The 17,360-nt window shown below is 35.4% G+C and overlaps 2 protein-coding genes across 7 annotated transcripts in view; both read right to left on the bottom strand.

The window, feature by feature from the left end:
* Positions 1-420: 420 nt before the first annotated feature.
* LOC306880550 (spermatogenesis-defective protein 39 homolog) lies at positions 421-10,679 on the bottom strand. 5 transcript variants are annotated; one of them, XR_013785082.1, is made up of 20 exons: positions 10,622-10,666; positions 10,290-10,525; positions 9,638-9,743; positions 9,421-9,552; positions 9,306-9,338; positions 9,155-9,219; positions 8,803-8,859; positions 8,350-8,442; positions 8,195-8,228; positions 8,008-8,110; positions 7,545-7,572; positions 7,048-7,121; positions 6,881-6,956; positions 5,423-5,545; positions 2,793-2,834; positions 2,179-2,355; positions 2,003-2,092; positions 1,822-1,926; positions 1,451-1,624; positions 1,224-1,369 (listed from the first exon to the last, which is right to left on the bottom strand). XR_013785082.1 is itself a non-coding variant. In XM_079434148.1 (19 exons), exons 1-19 carry the CDS (start codon positions 10,664-10,666, stop codon positions 1,604-1,606), a joined length of 1,497 nt encoding a protein of 498 aa, XP_079290274.1. In that variant the 5' UTR covers positions 10,667-10,679; the 3' UTR covers positions 421-1,603. The 5 variants fall into 5 exon arrangements, 3 of the variants coding, with proteins under 3 accessions (XP_079290274.1, XP_079290275.1, XP_079290276.1); XR_013785083.1 differs by having other exon boundaries at positions 10,290-10,542; XM_079434148.1 differs by having other exon boundaries at positions 421-1,624; positions 10,290-10,382; positions 10,622-10,679.
* Positions 10,680-11,521: 842 nt separating this feature from the next.
* Positions 11,522-17,360, bottom strand: part of LOC306879854 (serine/threonine-protein kinase MRCK beta-like) — a 73,565-nt gene continuing 67,726 nt past the window's right edge. For both annotated transcript variants that reach the window (XM_079433071.1, XM_079433070.1), the window contains 3 exons: positions 14,300-14,408; positions 14,146-14,216; positions 11,522-13,156 (listed from right to left, as the gene is read on the bottom strand). In XM_079433071.1, coding sequence (XP_079289197.1) covers positions 13,028-13,156; positions 14,146-14,216; positions 14,300-14,408 — 309 coding nt within the window. In that variant the 3' untranslated portion in view covers positions 11,522-13,027. The remainder of the gene's footprint in view (positions 13,157-14,145; positions 14,217-14,299; positions 14,409-17,360) is intronic.

Raw genomic sequence — 17,360 nt, forward strand, 5'->3', positions numbered from 1 at the left:
GTCAGCGTGATCTTTTATTTTTGTCATGATCCCACATTCTTATCAAAAGACATCTCCACCTTTTCTGGGCACCTCAGATGTCTACAAGAAATATGTAAGAGTAGTGTTTTTCATTACCTGTTACAAAGTTTAGAATCTTTATTTACATGTTTTATTATTATCAACGATAGTTTTGGATTTAGCTAAAAATTTAAAATGACAGAACAGGATAATTTTAAAACATGATGGCATTAAATATGACATAAAATAGCCTACATTAAATATATTGCGATTAAAATAAATGGATAAAAAAATGTATTTTGTTGCAATAAATTGTGCAAAATTGTCTATTTTGAGACAGGTTTGTTCCTGGACTGTCTTGGGCTGGATCTGGACCTAGTCTTGGTGTTTGGCAGAAATATACACTACAAATAAACATTTTGGGGTTGGTAAATTTTTATTAATTTCTTTATTTTGGAAGAAGTTTCTTTTGCTCATCAACTATTGAATCAAAAAATGCTATGAAACATTGCCATTTTAAAATAATTGAATTTTTGAATAATTTTAAATTTGTTTGCATTTTTTCCCCTTGTGTTGTCAACACTGAACTTTCAGCAGCCATTTCTCCAGTCTTCAGTGTCACATGATTTTTCAAAATCATTCTAATATGCTGATTTGCTGCTCAGGAAACATTTCTTGCCATTAGTAATGTTGAAAACAGTTGTGCTGCTTAATATGTCTGAGAAAACGATTCTTATAAGACATAAATGTCTTGCTTGCAAATGAACTGAAAGTTAGTGTGAATTTGGTAGATCTAACTTCTAATCCAAATCTGCTATATTGGTTCATAAATACGACACTTGTGATTTTAGTTTCTAAATGTGTTTTTCTACTGTTCGTCATAAATGCCATATTATTATTATTTTTTTACTGTTACCATTTATGGCTTCACCTGTGGCTATTATGGTCTTGTACAAATACCACAGCTATGAATTTAAGCTGAATAAAGTACACACATATTTATATACATACATGAAAGTAACGAAATTGAAAGAACTGAAACTTTTGGAAATCCAATGAAATGACACAGCAGGGGGACTTCCCGGCTAAATCAGCCTCCGTTTACAGAAACTGTGTGGTTACCCTGTAATCGTGTCAGATCTGTACTGTCAAATCAACTTTTACACCTTTTGTCTTATTCAAATCTACAGTCAGATATTTACCAGAAATCTGTATAAACAGTTCAGTATCATATTATTTTTAATATAAAATAAAAAGAGAGGGTGAGGAATGTTCAGAAATTCATACACGGGCAAACAGAAAGATGTGAGGGGTGAAAGAGCATGTTGTTCATCGTCAGCAACCACTTCCTCCCTTTAGAAATGTTCACCTAGAGTTGGCAGAAGGACACTTGGCAGTTTAATCATACAGAACACATACATTTGCAAAAGAATCATTCCGAATGACTCACTCCACTGGATCTCTAAAATGTTCAATGGCTGTAAGGATCTCAGTCGTGTTTGTTCAGGATTAACTCCATATTAAGTGTTTTTTGTGTAACATTGACTATGAAAGAGCTCTGACACACATCTGCCCACCACTGCCTCGTGTCAGGATCCAAGTGTCAGTTTTTCCATCTGATTTGCTGAAGTAACAACAAAACAATAAAAAAGAACAGAAATTACTTCACGCAAACTCACTATTGCATTGCAACAAATGGATTGACCTGTAGAAGACACTGATAAATTACTGTAAGATGTTTCTCAAGATTTCTCCTCAAACCTACTCATACTACACTGTAATCAGAAAATGACTCAAAAGTGGAGGCTCACTTCCTCTTACCACATTATTGAGGAGTTCCTGGATCTTCCTGTACTCGGGCGAGTCTCGTTCCAGCTTCTCTCTGTACACAACAAGCTCCTTCCTGTCCTTCAGGTCTCTGTATGTCTGAATGAACAAAACAAAGTCAGTGATTTATATTACACTGAGAAACACTGGCATAGTGATTTGAGAATTAACTTACATTGATGACGACGTCATGGCATTTATATTTCAGAGCCACGCTGAGCTTGAGTTCTGGGTCGTCGATGAGGTTCACATACTCCTGCAGCACCTGCAGATCATGGGAAAGTGAAGTGCATGCTGGGATGGGCAGAGAGGAAACTGAGCAGATTTATTAAAACATCAAAACCGACGTACATTTACAGGGGCGCTGTTCTTCTGCAGGATGTCCACCACTCTGTGAAAGCCAATGGGAGATCTTTTCTTGGTGTATCCTAGCCAGTTTTTGGTGATGAACAGACTATCCACATCAAACCAGGATTTCAACTTCGCTCTTGCGCCAAGAGCCGTGAGAATGTACTGCTTTTCTGAAATCTGCCACAGCAAACATGAATAGTTCAGAAACTCTTTGACATAGACTGTTATTAAAGACTTGCACATATGCTATTTATACACTACTAGTCTAGACACACTTGAATGAATTGGTGTTTCTAATGACTGTAGAAACATCTAAATATGTAGACAAATATGAAAACTATACTATAAAATTCATAATCAAGATGACTTTGAAGAATCTAAAGTATATGATAGTCCTGATTTGTTTTTGATCACTTGATAATTCACTTCCATTTGTGTTATTTCCATTTTAATGACTGATCGTTGTTTTAATGACTTTCCTATTGAAGAAAGTAATGGTAAAGAGTGAGTTAGTGTGTCCAGACTTTTCATGGTGCTGCAAGTTAAAATACAAATTAAACTATACAATAATATTAAATACAAGTAATTTGATGACATATGACTGTTTATTTTACCTGGAAAGTTTTTCTGATGTTCGAAGGGCTGCTAAAAGTTCCCTGTAGAAGAAGAAAATAAACATGATTGAAATATAGCTGCCCAACAATTATCTGGCGATTTAAACAACACTTTAAAATGTATAAATATAAAAAGCAGGTAACATTTATTTAAAAATGTTTCAAAAATCCAACAATAAAGCTTGTTCGGTTTCAGACTGCTTTTAAGTGTGACTTAAGTTTCGAAAAGCTCTCTGAAACTGTGGGAAATTAATACATACAAGAAAACAAATTAGTCAATTAAACTCAATATAACACAATAATTATAAATATTTATAAAAATACTCTGTATACACTACTTTTCAAAAGTTTTTGGAAAGAAATTAATACTGTTCTTCAGCAGCGACAGATTAAAATGATCAAAAATGACAGTAAAAACATTTCTAATATTAAATTTTAATGTTTCTATTTCAAATAAATACTGTTTTGAACTTTCTATTCATAAAAGAATCCTAAAATGTATCACGGTTTATAAAAAAAAAATAATGCACAAATATTTTTAGCATTGATAATAATATTTGGTTATACACTTTATTTTAAGGTGTCCTTGTTACAGTGTAATTATACATTTAAGTACTGAGTAATATTAACATATGGTTAGGATTAGGGTTTGGCTCAGGGTTGCTGATCATCATTTATTGTTATTATAATTGTAAGTACATGTAACATGTAACAAGGTCACCATAAAATAAAGTGTTCCCTAATATTTAGTTGAGCAGCAAATCAGCACATTAGATTGATTTCGGAAGAATCATGTGACACTGAAGACATTTTAAAATAATTTCAAAAAGAAAACAGTTATTTAAATTGTATAATATTTCACAATATTACTGCTTTACAGTATTTTTTCATCCTTGCCATGGTGAGACTTTTTGAAACCAAAAACACCCAAACTTTAGAATAGTAGTGTATATTGTAATACTTGATGACATTTCTAGATTATATACAGTGCCCTCCATAAGTATTGGAAGAGTAAAGACAAAATTGCTCTGTTGCTGTGGAGTCAAGACATTTGCAAATATGATTAAAAGATGAATATGAGACAAAACTACAGAATGTCTCATTTTATTATTAGCCGTTTCAACACATACATGTTTTACCAAATAAAAAGAACAGCACTTTTAGAGTTCATCCCACTCATTGATGTGAGCATAAGTATTGGGACAGTTGTACATAAGGCAGATATAAAAGATTAAAAGCTATTATTTAGTTGCAGATCACTTGCACACAATCACAGCAGTGAGTCTGTGACCCATAGACATCACCAGACTCTTGGTCTCATCCTTTGAAATGCTTTTCCCAGCCTTTAATGCAGCCAATCCCAGTGGTTGCTTGTTTTGGGGAGTTTCTGCCTTTACTCTCCTCTCCAGCTGCTGAAATTCATGTTCAGTCGGATTTAAATCTGGAGATTGACTTGGGCAATCTAAGACTTTCCATTTCTTTGCCCTTATAAACTCCTTAACTGAACTGGCAGGGTGTTTTGGGTCATTGTCCTGATGCAATATGAAGCACTTCCTAATTAATCTGGTGGCATTTTCTTGAACATTGGTAGGCAAGATGGTTTTGTACCTTTCCAAATTCATTCTGCTACTGTCATCATACATTAAGTCATCAGTAAAGTTGAGAGGGCCTGTTCCAGAGGCAGCCATGCATGCCCATGCCATGACACCACCTCCACCATGCTTTACAGATGAGGCTGAATGCTTGTGATCTTTTGCAGTTCCCTTTTTTTCTCCACATTTTTGCTTTCCCATCACTTAGATAAAGGTTTATCTTTGTCTCATCGGTCCATAAACACAGTTCCAAAACTTGTCAGAGGTTTGCATCTTGCTGTGTAGCATCTGTAATTCTGTTTCAAAGTCTCCTGAGGACAGTAGATTGTCAGAGCATCACCCCAGCTTTCTGGAAGTTGTTGGTGATTTTACAGACACGTCTTTTAGGGTTCATTTTCACAGCTTTTATGATTTGTCTGTCGTCAACTACTGTTGTTTTCTCAGCCGATCAGGTCGTTGTTGGTTGCTGGTGTCACTGGTGGTTTCCAAAGTCTTGATTTCTCCATGCCTTTTGTTTTTGCTAGAGCTCTAACTGACTTCCTCTTTTCTTTTAGCATCCAAATTGCTTGCTTTTCTCTCAAAGTCAGCTCCCCCATCTTCATCCTGGGTTGTGTGTGTCATCATCGAATGCAAGATTCAGAATACAGAAGTAATGGATATAACTGATACGACACATTCCCTGCTTTTAATATCTGAAGAATTAATGCAACAGGACCCAGCTGATCACTTAGAAAGACCTGTGAGGCAACTGTTCCAATACTTATGCTCACATCAGATAGGGGGATGAAACACTAAAAGTGCTGAACTTCTTAGCTGGTAAAACATCTATGTGTTGAATCACCCAATAATAAAATGTGACATTCTGTAGTTTTGTCTCATATTCATCTTTTAATCATATTTGTAAATGTCTTGACTCCACAGCGAACAGAGAAATTTTGTCTTTAATGTTCCAATACTTTTGGAAGGCACTGTATATTGTAATATATTAAGTTTATAATATTTTACAATATAGTGGAGAAGCGAAGCATGAGCTCGTACCTCTGACTCTCCATAATGGTAAAAGCAGGAGTAGTACAATGTGGTGATGATTGGCATATTAAGGATGGATGCTTTTCTAGGGAACTTTTTAAAGATTTCTGCACCTGCCTTCTTGTCACTAGCCTATAAAAAATACAGTAAACACACAAATTAAATAAATTGATAAACATTAGGATATTCTCTTCTGGGAGCCGTTTTCTCATATCTGACAAGTATTTAGGCCTTAGGCCTGCTTCACACATCCTGCGGTTGTGCTGCATATTCATCTCAATGCTCATATTAAAAGATTTTGAAACTCACACTGTAAGTGTGAAAAGCAATGCACTGTGTCCCAGATACAACAATGACAGTCACGTTTCTGAGCTCAGCTTATTATATTTGCCAAATATTATGAACATAAAACAATTTGTAGTGCATTTTCACTGTTTTCCGCTATCAACACATTCTTGTGTAATACAGGCTGTATGATAAAACATATTACAATGGTAACTAATTTGCCATTGTTAGAAAAACGGGTCTAGGGAATCATGCAAGTTACAAAAACTATTTCTATTCAGTAAATCTGTACATTTAACTACCATATTATTAAAAGAAACCTTCAATGCTGTAACCTAGAAGTCACGTTATTTTCTGCACTGAGCCATAATAAGTAGCTGACACAGGATGTGTGAAAAAAAAAACACGTCAAGAGTAAAGACCTTGCCTGACAATGATGTTTTAAGAAATATGATATCTAACAAGAATATATTCACATTATACAGCTAACTGACGCAAACAGCAACTCACTTGTACATATGCGCTATTATGCCATAAGAACAAGTGAGCACACTTTTCACTTGTTTCATAATCTAAGAAAACATCTGCATGCAACACAGTTTGAGAGAAGCCCATCCGTCTCGCTTCCTTTTGTACAGAGAGACCCGTCACCAACCACACCACCTTCAGTAAAGAGGAAGAGCGAGGCGGTGCAGAGGAACTCTCTCTTTAACAGCATGGTAAGGTGAGACAGAAATTGACAACCTTTGTGTCATATTTTTGTGACGTTACAACACGTGTATCTTTGTTTAATATACAGAGACTCAGCACTTGTCATGGTGTCTTTTTCCTTAAGGTGACATTTGGGATGGGGTCCGGCATTATTATTCCAATTCCATTTGCTAGCAATACAGAAATTATTGTACTACATTATATTACATAGTTGTAGTATATTACAGTATTACATTATCCAGTAAATTGTTTCAATTATTCATATACTTACACTTCCAGCCAAAGGTTTTTGACACCTTTTGGTTTTCATGATCTTAAAAAACTGAAACTAAAAATTCAGGTTTTTTTTTTACTTTATTGATCACTACAAAATTGTCATACTTTCGTTAGTGCCATTTAGTAATTTCAATGACTTGACTATAATTTGTAAAATGTGCGATAAACAATAGTTTAGTGGTTGGACTCCCTCACCTCTATGATTATTTGTCTCTCGAGGAGTGTATAGTGGTCTTGAACGTGAGTGGCATCGTCTTGAGAGAAAGGAAGGCTGAGAACAAACAAAGAGATCACAAAGATCATTAAAGGTGAGCAGGAGATGGTTTTGAACTCTCTACTGAATTCCTCTGAAAGATCTTTACCTGAGGCAACTTTTGAGGAAGTCTCTTCTTCGGCCTTCATCCTTAATATTTAAGTGTTCTTTGTATTGCATCAACTGTTGAAGATACAAAGGAAGCCAGTTTAACATGTGTGTGATCAAACAGAAACATTACTACAAATTACTGAAGAAGAAAAAACTGGTATTATTTGAAAACAATGAAAAATATTTTAAAGCATTTATTAATGTTTGTAAATGTTAATTCCAACATTTACTAATACATTATTACTGCTGGACATTTGTACATATACACAAAAGAGGAAGTGATTTCTATTAGCTAATTCTGGGCTCTCCCCTCCTCTTTAAGAAAGGATTCATGAATTGGAGGGTGCATTTTGTTGGAGCAAGACAAATTTGGTCATATGACCTGGAGATGACATTGCTATAGAGGGTTAAATATATATAGTCATGCGTGTATTGATGTGTGTGCAAGCTGTGAGTATAATGGCAGTTGAGTGTGTAAGTGCAGTTAGTACTTACCGCCATATCTTCTGTCCTGCCAAGAGCCCTAAAATATAGTCAGGTGATAAACGTGATAAAGACAGTTATTCAAATAAAACACACACAAGCCAACTCTTCAAATCAAATAAGCAATGCCAATATATGGAGAGATGCCAAGCGCCCTCGCACAAAAACACTGTAGACACAACTATTTTTAACATGCTTCTCACTAAAGGTCCTTGCACACGGAGTCCAAAATCTTTGCATGTGTTTTTCCGTTTTCGTCATCCTTTTCTATCAAAATGCATGCTTCGGATGCGAAAACGCAGAAAATCGAACCTGATCCGAATATTTTTATGATGGACGAAAGTTTCGGAGGCAGTGTGTAAACGTGATTGATACAACGTGAGGACGCATTTATTTTTTAACGTGCGACAATTTCGGACTCAGTGTGCAATGGCCTTAAGAGAGGAAGTTATATATATATAAAAAGCAAACTTACTTCAGTAACTCAACCAAAAGCTTTTGTTCTCCCATTTCTTTTAAATAATGAATGTAATGACACAAAGCCACATCTCTCGCCATTAACTCTCGAAAGAGGATTTCTGCAAAAATTACAAAAAATATTTAACTTATTTAGAAAAAATAGAAGGAACTAGTGAGCAATGACAGATCACAATACATCTCACCTTTATTTAATGACTTTTTTAAATACATCAAGACCTGCAGGAGGAAAATGTAATCATCAGATCAGTTAATAAGAACAAGCTCTTCCTACTGATATGAATCATCAAAAGTCACAGCAGTGCTTTCATATAGAGTATGTGAGAGATGTGCGGCTAACAGCAGTGATGACGTTGCCATCATAAACAGCAACTGCTTCATCTAGCAGCAGAAGTTTGTCTTGCAGAGAGCGGAACTTTTCTAGGGAAAATGCCTGTAAAAGAAATATTTCAATTAGATGAGAAAAGCATATTTTTCCATTTACAGCCATTCAAAAGTAGTCATATAATCTGATAAATTCCATCTTGCAAGCAACATAAAAACATATGACTTTATATGTTATATAAAGCAGATATTTTACCAGTGTGTGGATATTTTATAAAATGTGAAATGGAAAGAAAGGGGCCTGCACCTACTGCTATTGAGAAATAAACAAATGGCTTTATTCTGCTATATTAGACCTCCTGACTTCACCTTTAAACTGACTTTCTAGTGTTGTATATCTAGTATTTATCAGTAAAAATACTTATATATATATATATATATATATATAAAGCTCTTTGCTGCCCCCTACCCGTCCCTTCTGCATTCTCCTCACGGTTTCCTCAGGACTCAGGTCACTGACAAAATCCTATGACATTTAGAAAACAAATAAAAAAATCTTAAATTACATAGTGGAAACTTTTGGCCAAACATACACTACCATTCAAAAGTCTGGGCAAAAATAATTCTCTGGGAGAAAATAATACTTTAATTCAGCAAGGATGCATTAAACTGATCAAAGTGACAGTAAAGAATTGTACAATGTTATATTTTCAAATAAACGCTGTTCTTTTGAACATTCCATCCATCAAAAAAGTATCACCTTCCACAAAAATATTACGCGGCACACTGTTAGGTGGTGTAAACATGTCCATATGTATTACCTTTCCATCTGACTTGGGCTTTCTCAACTCAGGTGCGTATGTTCTAACAGATGTGTCGCTAAAAGCTAGAAAAGAGTGAACAAACACTTAATTCAGACAAATGAGAATACGGGCCCAAATCATTCTAAATGCTTCTATGACTTGAACTTACACTCGGAGAAGGACTGAAAAGGTTTACTCTTTGCTGAAGGAATATAAACAGAATCAGATTGGTGAGTCTAAAATGATTGAACTAAAACATTCAAGAACTCTTCACTATAGATTACCTTTAAACAGGGAGCTCAGGGAGTATCCAGACCCCTGTTTGGACAGTGACGGAGTGGTGTCTATTTTGGGAAAGCTCTGCTCGACGCCTGAGCGGATACTGGAGGCGGTTTCCTTCACCGACCAAGAGATGCCTACACACAAACAAAAACTGATGAGCATCCAGATGAAGGACAGACGGTAAAAGCAGTAAGAGAGAGAAGGGAAAGGACTGCATACTTCCCACAGGTTCCCCACTCCAGCTGACTCTCTCAACATCATCCTCATCTTCATCATCATCATCATCCACCAGGATGCTGTTCACAGCCCGCTTGGACTCTTTCAGCTGGGAAATAACAACACAATGTAGTCGAAATCAGAGCTTTTTAAACTGAGAAAATGTGCGGACAATGTGAGATATATATATATATATATATACAATAAATATAGTACAAAAAGAATATTGACTGTAAGAATAGGTCTCTAATATTTCCTTTCTTGCTATAATGTATATAAAGAATGTTTAAAACAGGCCCATGTGTTGTATCTTCCTAAAGACTTTTTCTTTGTCTTCTTTAATTTAACCAGTTTAATTTATTCACTTTACTGTTCGGTGAAGCTGCTTAAAAAATACAAAACAACTGACCTAATTTGAAATTGCGTCCCCTATGTTCAAATAAAAATTGTATTAATTAAATATAAAAAAACTGATATTTTGCTTTGGATTCGCAAACTATTTAATTTCGGGAAGATGTTGTCTTCATAATATTTATGGTAATAATATGGTTTTAGGGCTGAATGGACCATAAAGTCCAGTTATTCTGCACTGTCATATTGCTGAGGTAGACGGGCGTGGACTGCATAGAGTTCAATAGAAACACAATGAACTTACCCGTGAAAACTCATCATCATCATCATCAAATGTGAACGCTTTAAATTTAGAGCTGTTCCAGTACTCATCATCCTCTGGTTTGGCCCGTGACATCTGGAAAACACCCACAATTCAGACTAGCAGTGGGCTGCAGGTCCCTTGCTCTGTCCCAGAAGCTCTCCGCTACAGGACACGTCCCAGTGAACTCCTCCAGTCATCAACCTTTATTTAGCTGCTGCTGCCACTCTGGCATTTGACTGGAATTTATAAGTATCTATTTCATACGCATCGATATTATTTTGCTGCTTGGACCATGACAAACAAAGACCAATATGATTTGATAACAGACTTACCTTCGAAATACTAGTGAAAATCGTACTACTTCCTGGTTTTAACATGTCGCCAAAATAAAAGCCCTACAAACTGTGTTTTTCTTTCCTGATGATATTTTAGATATGTTGTATAATATGTATTACAAATTAGTCAATAGCAAATTAGTTATATAATAAAAAATAAATAAAACTAATGTAAAAACGCAACTTTTTAAACAAATCATTTTACATTACACACGTTTTCAGGTATTATAGCTGGCTATTTTCCTCAGTAATTCATGCTCTGCCTTTAAAATTAAATTGTACTTTTTTAATTTAATATTTACTTGATTTCAAATATATAGTCCTTTACACTTTATGCTGCTCATCATTTCCCACACTCTGCATCGGTCTCTATTTTATCTAATATTAATAAAGTATTGTATTAATGTGTTGGTAATTAATGAAATACAGCATCATCCCAAAGATTTCGTAATGGCTATTAAAGTCATACCAATGTATCAAATAGTCAAATAATATACTCCAGTTTTTGACCAATAATAGTGATATCAGTTAGAAAATAAACTGCTAGAAGCAAACAGTTTTGCTCTAAAAAAAAAGCCATCATTGACTCTTAACGATTCTCAAATGATTACTTAAATTACTTGCATTTAAAATAGAAACTGTTCTAAAATGTAATTGAACTTGAAGGTTTATATGAATTTCTTAGAAACTGTTCAGACCACTTAAATCTAATAAATAAACTCAAAAATCCCAAACTGCCAAAAGAACATACATTAATTATTAATTAAAAACACTGGTATTTACCATCAGTATTTTCAGTAGTTATTCCCATAAAAAGTGTACACAGTTAATTCCCAAAAATTATTTTCATGTAGATACAAATGAATAAGAAGAGCATTTCCCCCAAACACACAAATTCAACAAAAAAAGCACAACAGGTACTCTTTTATTGTTTGTTCAAATTTATGTGGCTAACAAGTCAATAATTACAAAGATTTCAACCTGTGATTCTTTTTTTTTTCTTTTAAAGTAAAAGCAGTAGTGTTCCGAGGATAAACTTCAATCTGATGAAGCGGACAAGTGAAGTATGGGGGGAGAAAAAGGGAGGTACAGGAAAAACCATTCACACAAAATAATTTCCTTAGACTAAAAACGTGTGCAAGTGTCTTACAGTGTTTCAGAAGGGCGGGGGACAACAGAATACATTACCGTCAGCCTCGTCAAAACCACTGAAATGCTTTAGCAGACAGTTTATTACAGAAACGAAAGTTGGCACTGAAGGCACACTCGAGTGATAATGGATATGCCGGCCATGCCTGCGGATCTTAAGCATGTCAACAAACAAACTCATATCAGCGTCCTGATAGAGTCTTTTTAACAGTGACGGTCCCACATGGCTGCTCGCATGTGTTAAACATCATAACCAGAATCAGAGCATGGCTATGGTGAGAACCTTATCACATATATATTTTTTAACTTTCATTTTTAAATAGAGCATACAAAGCAGCAGTAGCAGCTTAAGAGGAACTACTGAAATCCTAAGAATAGTTGTAGCTGTGTGGCGTTCTCCTTTGTATTTTTATTAAAACTCTTATCTATATGTAAAGTCTTCCTTTTTTGTGATAAGCTGAACTAGATATCTTTGTGGGAAACATCTAAGTTAAAACATGAATATTATAAAGGCTGGTTTAAATGCAGAACTTGAGAGAGAAAGAGAAATTACATAATAAAAGTGCCCTCTGGTTTGGCTTTAAACCCCCGAAGTCTCTTGTCACCGATCTATTGCTCGTTTGAGACGTTTCATCATGTTACTGGTCCAAGAATGTCCAAGTTCTATATCGTCCTCGGTTTATTTCTTCCCGATACGCTCCTCTCTTCGGCCCCCTTGATGAGTGTTCCTGATAATATACATTTAAAAACAGCATAAGAAGTCTCTTTTCCCATCAATTCGGTACTTTGAAGGGGAGCTAAGAATTCAGAAGCATTTCTGACACAGCAGATGTAATGCATGTTCATTTACTAAAGTAAATAATATAAAAAAAAAAAATAAAAAAAAAAAACTTGCAGGAGCATGGCATGATATTCAGATTTAAAATAAAATAAAAGTCCATCATACTGCTAATCTGTCCCAGCTAGTGTAATACCATGACATTTCCACCAGGGGACAGGGTTATCTTTTTTTTTCTTTTGTGGCTTCGCCCGTGCCTGTCAGTACACACCCAGCAGGCTGCTCTTGTGGCGATTGAGGCGTCTACCCAGCAGCAGGATTTGGGGTAAACCTTTGGCCCTTGTGGTGGATGAGCAGGTGACTTTTTTTTATATAAGAGTCTTGGCACTTCTTAGTGAGTCCTAGAAGAGCAGATGGATATGGGAGGGTGTGTCTAGGGTGTGCGCGGGTTAAAAAAAACAGGGAGCTGTCTGTTTTCAGCCGTCCAGGGATTGATCCAGGCTGTCCAGAGTGAGCTGACTGCGGTGGGGAGAGTTGGGACTCGGGGGGCTGCTGGGGTTGGAGCTGTTGGAGGGGGTGGAATGTTTGGTCGAGTCAGAGTCGGGCTGCAAGGATAAAGAAACAATTAACAGATCAGTTGCTTGTTGTCTAGTTGGTTTTTAAATTTTTGCACAGTATACATGCATTTAGGCTCAAATGAGTGTTTACAGCTGTATTATTATCATTAACTAAAACAACTGTTTTCGGCAACTGAAAGCTGAAATAAAATGTAAATATTGTAAATATTATTGAAAAACTGAAATAAGTTCAAGAGGAAGTATTATGATTACTAAAAAATAGAATAAAAAAAAATACAAATTTATTAAATCTTTAAAATTGTTAAAGTATTAAGATAAACATACATAAACCTGAAATAAAAATAAAGATACGTAGTAAAGCTGAATATTGAGGAATAAACTATTTTTTTTTTTAACTAAAATAAAGTTTACGTATTAATATGACTAAAACTGAAAAAAAAAAAAGAAGTTACATTTAAATATTGGGGGGGGGGGGGGCAAAAAATTTACTTTGTAAATAAAAATCAATACAAAAAACCCCACAAATAAAGAAAAGCAACTTCAAAATACTAATCAAAAATAATAATAACATATATACATATACATACATATATACATATACATATACATATATATATATATATATATATATATATATATATATAAAGATTGACAGCTAAACAGGAAAAAAAACAGGCACATACAAGTACTTAATCTTATATTAAAATTAAAATGAAAACTGATATAATTGATAAATATTAATAAATGATATAATATACTTTGAAATACTAAATTAATTGTGCACAACTAAAATAACCCTAGTTTACAGCTTTTGCAGGTTTTACTGTGAGAACTGGGGCAATTATTACAGACCACAAAATCAGGACACAAGAAAACTCAGTGAGTGGCCAAAAGCACCTCAAAGCTCCTCTAACCATCCATCATGTATCTCAAGAAGCCTTCAAAATGTGGGGCGAATGAAATAAAACCATATTTGACATCCCGGGGGAGGTCATTAAGATGATAGATGTTTTTACCTCTCTCTCAAAGTCTTGATCTTGATCAGAAATACTGCGAGATGACCCTGCTCCTCCAAAATCTCCACCTCCTTTAAATAAGGTATACATTTCAGGCATTTAGACAATTTCAGGTGTATCAGCTTGTCTGTGCGTTTAAAGGAACGGCACGCACCTGAGGCAGTGCGGGTGATGTGGGTCTTACTCCTCTGTTGCCGTGAGATGCTGGACAGAGGCCTGGGCTTGTCTTTAGATAGGTCGTCCTGAGAAGAGGGCATCACACTCTGCAGCAGAGGAACAAGTCGTCAGACACACATATAGAGTACACCACAGTTGTGTAATAACAGGCATGCGCACACACTTTTTGACTTTCTTTTAAACTATTGCTAGAACACACATTTGGTTTGGGTAATATTTTTCATGCCCAAATTTATTTATTTGCTTTCTATAAACCCGAGAATACAACATTTTTGTTTTTTTTTCAAGGAATATTTTGGATTAATTATAATGTCAACCTCAATCAACAGCATTTTTGAGCATTATTTGGAATAGAAGTGTCACAATATACCGGTATTGACAATAATCGTGAGGTTTTAAAAAAAAATGAAACATTGATATGTTAGGACTAAATATGATAGAAATCGCAAATAATGCAGCTAGTTGCCACTCCAACACATACCGCAAAAAAAAAAAAGAAACAAAAGACAACGATGCAGTTTTTATTTTTAGCCAAAAGTATTTAAGTATTCACAAGTAATCATTTATTCATTTAAATAAAGCTGGGATAACAAAAATAAAATGTTTGAGCTGATTAAAATGACTATATAAAACTGAAATATAAAAAGTAAAAGTAAAACAATTAATTGCACAAGCACAAAATGACTTAAACCTGAACTAAAATGAAATTTACAATATAAAAATAAACACTAATTAAACAATATGAATAAATATGATAATAGTATATGAACAAAACTAGAATAACACTGTGGGAGCTTTTCTGTAAAAATACTTTAATATATATACAGTTATGGTTCAATGCCTCCCTATAATTTTTTTTTGCGTGATTCAGTCAAAAAAAAAAAAAAAATTATAAATGAATTTGATAGATTAACTTTTTCCCCCAAAATTTCAATAATAATAATAATAATAATAATAATAATATAGTTACTGTAAATTCTTTTAAACAAAATAAATGTGTAGTAAAAATCTGATATTGTGACAGCGCTAATCTGGAAATAATTTTGCATGGAGGAATTGTATCACACCAGTCTCATGCTGAAGTATGAAGTTTCAGTTTAGTGGCAATCTTTTCAAAGTGGTGAGTATTTTAATATGTATTATCATGCCCCACTTTCATGGTAAGAGCCTTACTGTAACTGCTAGTGTGACACTTCAACAGTACAACAATAACAAGCATAAAATTCAAATCACACACAAACATTAGTAAAACTGTTGATTTGACTTTAACTGTAAACATCACATTTTTTTAAATTATATATTTTCAAACAGATTTTAAAAGTTCACCCAAAAATGAAAATTCTGTCATCATTTACTCACCCTCATGTTGTTCCAAACCTGTACAAGTTTCCTTCTTCTGTTTAACACAACAGACAATAATTTGTAGAATGTAGGTAACCAAACAGTTGCTGTCCCCATTGACTTCAAGGAAGACAATGGATATCGCAAAATGATGACAATTTTCATTTTGGGGTGAACTCTCCTAAAATAATTCATTAAAATGTCTTCACCCAAAAAAGCTAAACAAAAGTCACTTCACTCAAGCATGAACAAAGAGTTCAGCAGGACAGGGATGGTATAACACAGGGAGGAAAGGAAGTCGAGGGCCTGGAGGGTGTGGTGGGGGAGGGATGGGGAACAGGGAGGAACAGGAAGCGGGGTGGGGAGGGGTGTTGCTAGCCTACCCTTCCCAGGGAGGATGTGGAAGGAGAGGAGGAGGAAGAGGAGAACTGAAGTAGGCTCTGCTGGGAAGAAGGCTCTTTCTGCAGATAGAGCCCGGCAGAGATGGGACTCATGTGATAGACGTGCTCAAAGTTGGTCGGAGGGGAGATCAGGGCATGGTGGCGAGAGGATGAGGGGGAGGGAGTCTCGCTCTGCTGCTGCCACGGCAACCAGAGGACAGAGCGAATCCACGACCAGAGCGAAAACAGAAGGAGCGACGTGAAGAGGAAAAAGAGACAGAGAAAAGGGTGTGAGGGTGGAAGAGTGGAGCTGGCTGGCTTTGAAGAAGAAGAAACATGCAGAGAGAAGGGAAAGACTTGGCGCTGTGCAGTAAAATTAAAGAAAAGGATGTTAGGATTAGGGCTGCACGATATTTTGCATGCCATGGTAATGCGCATCTCGTCAATAAAGACGGTTCATCACCTGCTTTCAGATGGAGCAGAATTTAATACACAGCCGTAGTTCACGACAAGCTACGCAATTCACGCTCATAATCGCAGATGAATCGCATTCTATTTTGAAAGTGATATTGCGTAGCTTGTCAGCAATCTATGGCTCTGTGTATTAAACGCCACTCCATCTGAAAGCAGGTGATGGAGATTTACCGCTAATCACAGAACCGTCTTTACTGATGAGATGCGCATGACCATCGCATGCAATATATCGTGCAGCCATAGTTAGGATGAGAAATAAAGCCCTGGGAGTCATGCAGTTATTAGAGTGTCCAAACAACACTTCTATAAACCGTCACAAACCCAGCTGTGCAAATCTGCACTGCAGAAATACATTTAAACACATAGACCCAATCTGATTTTAATATCGATCTCAAGTTCTCAGACTCGGGATTTAAACTGCTCAATTAGCATCTTTTGCACAAAGCTGAGGGACTAAATTGCATTTAGGTGAAGGACTAAATCTAAATCGATCTAGTTTACCTGGTTTTCCCATTTAGGAAACCCTTCTTAAAAACACTTTCAGCACAAAAATGGCATAATTTCTTCCTGGAAATTGTGAGATGACATCATTTTGAATTCAAGTTTTTTTTAGGTGTATTATTTGCTTAATAATAAAAATAACTACTAAATAATGCTAATCTTAAAACAGACAAATAAATAGACAGACAGATAGATAGACAGAAAGACAGAGCGATAGACAGAGAGATAGATCTCTTTTTAACTACACAATGTCACTATACAGTAATTACGCTGATCCAAGCCTAACAATGACTTTGATTCACTAAAAAGTATCGGTTAATAAGAGTCCTTTGCTTGGGAACT

This window comes from Barbus barbus, assembly GCF_936440315.1.
Source record: "Barbus barbus genome assembly, chromosome: 14".
In the NCBI taxonomy this organism is placed as follows: domain Eukaryota; kingdom Metazoa; phylum Chordata; class Actinopteri; order Cypriniformes; family Cyprinidae; genus Barbus; species Barbus barbus.